Raw genomic sequence first — 4,956 nt, 5'->3', positions numbered from 1 at the left:
TGGGAAATCCTCTCTCACCTGTCTTTACCAGTTTGTACATGGAATATTATGAAGCAAGACTGCTTAAGGAAACCTTTCCTACTAGAGCAAAATGTTACAGATCTGTTGATTAAGTTTTGTGTCTAATGTCTAAGAATAGAGATAGAAGCAATTTCCTTGTTGAACTAAATATTCTAGCTTATTCCACAAATTTTACTGTTGAGTTTGAACAAAATAACTCGTTGTCTTTTATAAAAGATGATAAATTCAAATTATACAGAAAATCAACAAATAATTGTTCCTACACTGTTGTTGTCATCCATGTTTGTGTTGTTGTCATCCATGTTTGTGTTGTTGTCATCCATGTTTGTGTTGTTGTCATCCATGTTTGTGTTGTTGTCATCCATGTTTGTGTTGTTGTCATCCATGTTTGTGTTGTTGTCATCCATGTTTGTGTTGTTGTCATCCATGTTTGTGTTGTTGTCATCCATGTTTGTGTTGTTGTCATCCATGTTTGTGTTGTTGTCATCCATGTTTGTGTTGTTGTCATCCATGTTTGTGTTGTTGTCATCCATGTTTGTGTTGTTGTCATCCGTGTTTGTGTTGTTGTCATCCATGTTTGTGTTGTTGTCATCCGTGTTTGTGTTGTTGTCATCCATGTTTGTGTTGTTGTCATCCATGTTTGTGAGAACTTCATGTGTCTGCTGCCCACACTTCATACATGAAGAATTATGGAAAATTTATGAAATAGCTAAAGATCTACAATATCCAATATACTTAAGTGATAAATTCTTTACAAATGTTAGAGATATATTTTAAAAATCTTGAAACAGTAAAAAAATCTTTTGATTAAATTTCTCCCCAAAAATGCTGATACCTCCGTCTACAAGATTCTCTGAAAAAATGTAATGAAATTTATTAAGATCAAGCTGGGGAAAACCTTGAACAAAGACTGCAATAAAATAAATAAATCATTAAAACTGGACAAGAGTCTAATGTTATATATAGAGAAATATAACTAAATCGAGTTTCATAAATCTTAACTTTGATTTTAATATAAATATTGGTTTAAGGTTATAAAATTAGATTCTTTTGTAATAAATAATATTTGGGAAGAATTTCTGTTGTCATTGACAAGTCGTCGATCATCCCTGCGACATCATAATGTGGCGGGAGTAATGTTGTATGTGGTATAAACCTTGGTAATAAATACAGACAAGTTGGTCTAGAAAAACATGTGGCAAACACTAGGACATATTAATTAGAAAACTTTTCGGTCCTGAGACCTTGATCACTTCTAACATACAGAAGTTGAAAGACAGTATATATAGGTGGAGAGTGAGGTGTGAGTGACACATACACACACCTGTGTGTGTGTGTGAAATGTGTGGAATATTGGGTGTTTTAGGAGTGGGGAGCAGGCAGAGCTAGGGGGCAGAATTAGTGAACAGGAAGTGGGGGAGGCGGTAATGAGCACGAGTTGGGGAAAGGTGCCAGGGATTGATGGGATCCCTAATGACTTCTATATAGCAAATTGGGATTGTATAAAAGAATGTCTGGTCTCTTTGCTAAACTGTATGAAGGAAGGGGGTGTGATGGGGAAGACACAGGGCATGAGGGTAGTTGTCTTGGTTCATAAAGGTAAGGAAGGGGGTGTGATGGGGAAGACACAGGGCATGGGGTAGTTGTCTTGGTTCATAAAGGTGGGGGGAAGACCCTGGAGGCCTATAGGGCGATCTCCCTCATGTGTTCTGATTATAAATTATTTGCAAAGATGTTAGGCAATCGAATGAAAAAGGTGATTGACTTAGTTATACATAGAGGACAGTATGGGGTACCAGGTCAATGTATGCGAGAGGGGCACGGGAGGATTAGAGATTTTTGGAGGGAAGACAGAGGAGGGGGGGGCGTCCTGGGGATCGATTGGAAGCAGGCATATGACTGCATTGATAGAAGAATGCTGAGGATAATTTTACAGGCACAGGGATTTGAGGATGAGATAGTGCGGTGGGTGAATACTTTGTATACGCCTGCAAGGGTCAGAGTATAGGTAAATAGGAAGTTGGGGCTGCTGGTGCAGTTAGGGAGAGGTTTGAGACAGGGTTGTCCCTTGTCTGAAATCCTCTTTGCATGCTTGCAAGACCCCTTTTATAGGCTTATAGAGGAAGGGGTGAGGGAACTGGGTGGGGAGGGTCCTAGCAGGGCTGGGATTGTGGGGTATGTGGATGACACCACAGTTTTAGTGGGAGAGGAGACTGGTTTGGGGAATGTGGGCCATATAATTGAGGTCTTTGGAGCGGCTACTGGGATGAGGGTTAATGGGGTAAAATCTAAGTTATTGGAAGTAGGTACGTTGGAAGCGCAAGGGTGGAACGTTGTGGATAGAATTAAGATCTGTGGGGTTGTGTACATGGGAAAGCGCAGAAGGTAAATTCTGGAGAGGTTGTGAGTAGGGCATTGGGTAGGATGCGAGGGTGGAGGGCCGGGGATATAACGTTGCAGCAGAGGGTGATGGTGGTAAACTCTCTTGTGTATAGCAAGGTATGTGGGGTAGCAGAAGTATATCCCCAGAGGTCAAACAATCTTGAGGAACTACAGAGGGTGTTATGGGAGTTATGGGAGGCCATGGCTACGGAAGGAGGTGGTCATGAGCATGCAGCAGGGTGGGCTGGGTCTCATACCTTTGGGGACACATGTGAAGGCAATTTATGTGAAGCAGAGTTACCTGAGGGCGGTCGGGGAGAGGGGTATAAGAGTGGGAGCAGTCATGGAGGATGTGAGGAAATGGTGGACGGGGAAGGAGTTATTGGTGTGTGAAGATATAGTGTGCAATTTGTTGGCAACATGGGATGCAAGGAAGGTAAGGGTAAGCAGGTTTGAGAGAACAGGTAGGCAGGGGCAGGTGATACAGGGAGTAGAAACTTACCCGATGTATGATTGGAGGGGAATTTTGGGAGACTTTAGAAAGCTCAGATTACAGCTGCAGGTTTGGGAGCTGGTGTATAGGTTCATGTTGGGAATTTTAGCATTGAGATCTGTGCTTTTTAGGATAGGTTATGTGGGTGTGGGGAATTATCCACTATGTGGGGAGGAGGAGACAGCCTTCCATGCTGTATATTTTTGTGGAACCTTGTGGGCTGTAACGTTATGGTTAGCGAGGGTCTTTTGTGTAGTGGTGGGGGGGTAACATTTCGACTTTGAGGACTTTGCATTTTGATGTGGGAGGGGTAACCAAGGATGTCTGACGGGCTGTGATGTATGTGGTGGCAGATTTTTTGTATGTTTCATGGGGGTATAAGGGCGGTGCGGGGTGGTTGTAGGGTGCGGGCACTTGCAGCACGTGTGTACCACATGGTTTGTAGGAATAAGCTTCTATATGGGAGGAAGTGGGTAAATAATTTTTCTTTGGGTTATCGCAATCTGACGATAGGTGTGTTGGGAGCAGGGCAGCACTGAGATGGGTTGAGTTCCCTGGGACTGTCACTATGTTTTCGAGTTAGTAGAGGTTCGAATGTGGTAAGACAGTAAGTGGTAGTGGCGTATGTGGGTGTTCAGTCTTTAAGCATGAGGGGGGTTATGGTGGGGGGTGGACAATGGACATAAGGATTTTAATGACTGGGGTTTTGACTTAAGACTGAAGGTGTAGTTTTGTGAGAGTGGACTTGAGTATAATATAGTTGATACGGGGTCAGGGGCTGTGGGAGGCTTTCTGATGTGCCAGGGGCCAGGATGGTTTTTGAATGCTAGTAGTAGTACCGCTCTGTATATGTATTATGGGCCTTATGTACAGTATCAGGTATTTTTTAGCTCCTGTGTGATCTGTTTCTGTCGAATGACAGACTTTGGTTTTATTGGTAGGGTGTGAAAAAATTTTCCTTTTTTTTTCCCTGTAAGGTTGGATACTCCAGGGGGTAATTATACTTTGCAATTCTTGGTCTATAATATTCTTTTTATTAACTGAAACTCTGTATGTCTTATATATAAATGAATTTGGAAAGTTGCCTTTGTATGTTTAAAATTTTATTCTTGAGTGATGTGGACCTGTTTTTATGTAAAAGATGGTACATACTGTTGTTATGTGTTCTCATGTGCAAGTGCTGTAAGATATGTGTAACTAGTAGACTGTAGCTTTGGTTTATGTTTTAGGACCTTTGGTGTCATTTGAATTTTATGTGTTAAGTCCTTTTGTGTTGTAAATTAATGATACATTTGGACTGTATTGTATTTATGTGTTTCCTGGCGTGAATTTCAAGAGGATCTTTTACTCAGTTTCCGGTTCTAGAGTTGAGAAAACAATTAGAAAGTAGGTTAATTTTGGGAGGTATCATCATCAGTTGCTTGTTTTTCATTTCTATATTCAAATCTCTTAAATATGGTTCTTTTTTCAGTAGAATATAGTAACTGTAAAGTGAGGAGTACAGTTGGCTGAATCTATGACTTGCAGGTCTGGCAGCAGGGATGAGGGAGCTAGTTTCTTACAGGACTCGGTAGATAAACAATATTCCTTCTTTGCCGCTGTAGAAGTTTGGCACTGTCTTCTTCACTTCCTGTTGAGCAAAATAGAAAATCGATTATTTCAGTAGTATGGTTTATATAAACTGCAAAGATTATACTATATTTGTCTAGCAACCACCCAGGGAGGTACTACCGTCCTGTGGTAGTACGTTGGTAGACAGCAACCACCCAGGGAGGTACTACCGTCCTGTGGTAGTAGGTTGGTAGACAGCAACCACCCAGGGAGGTACTACCGTCCTGTGGCAGAAGGTTGGTAGACAGCAACCACCCAGGAAGGTACTACCGTCCTCCTAAGTGAGTGTGAAATGGAAACTTGTAATTGTTTTACATGATGGTAGGATTGCTGGTGTCTCTTCTGTCTCATAAACATGTAAGGTTTCTGATACGTCTTGCTACTTATACTTTGATCACACAACACATACATGTACAAGTCGAAACTGCAGTAGCCAGGATAAGGGTCCT

General features: G+C 41.6%; 1 protein-coding gene across 1 annotated transcript; it reads right to left on the bottom strand.

The window, feature by feature from the left end:
- Nucleotides 1-3,900: 3,900 nt before the first annotated feature.
- LOC138851039 (methyltransferase-like protein 27) lies at nt 3,901-4,528 on the bottom strand (the record flags this gene model as incomplete). The annotated part of the gene is given in 1 exon segment (XM_070090109.1): nt 3,901-4,528. A coding segment is annotated over 1 exon segment (74 nt), but the record flags the coding sequence as incomplete, so codon positions are not given.
- Between the last annotated feature and the right edge of the window lie 428 nt (nt 4,529-4,956).

This window comes from Cherax quadricarinatus, chromosome 30 (genome assembly GCF_038502225.1).
Source record: "Cherax quadricarinatus isolate ZL_2023a chromosome 30, ASM3850222v1, whole genome shotgun sequence".
NCBI classification, from domain to species: domain Eukaryota; kingdom Metazoa; phylum Arthropoda; class Malacostraca; order Decapoda; family Parastacidae; genus Cherax; species Cherax quadricarinatus.
The sequence above is the reverse complement of the archived record's forward strand: the minus strand, read 5'-3'. Positions and strand labels throughout refer to the sequence as shown.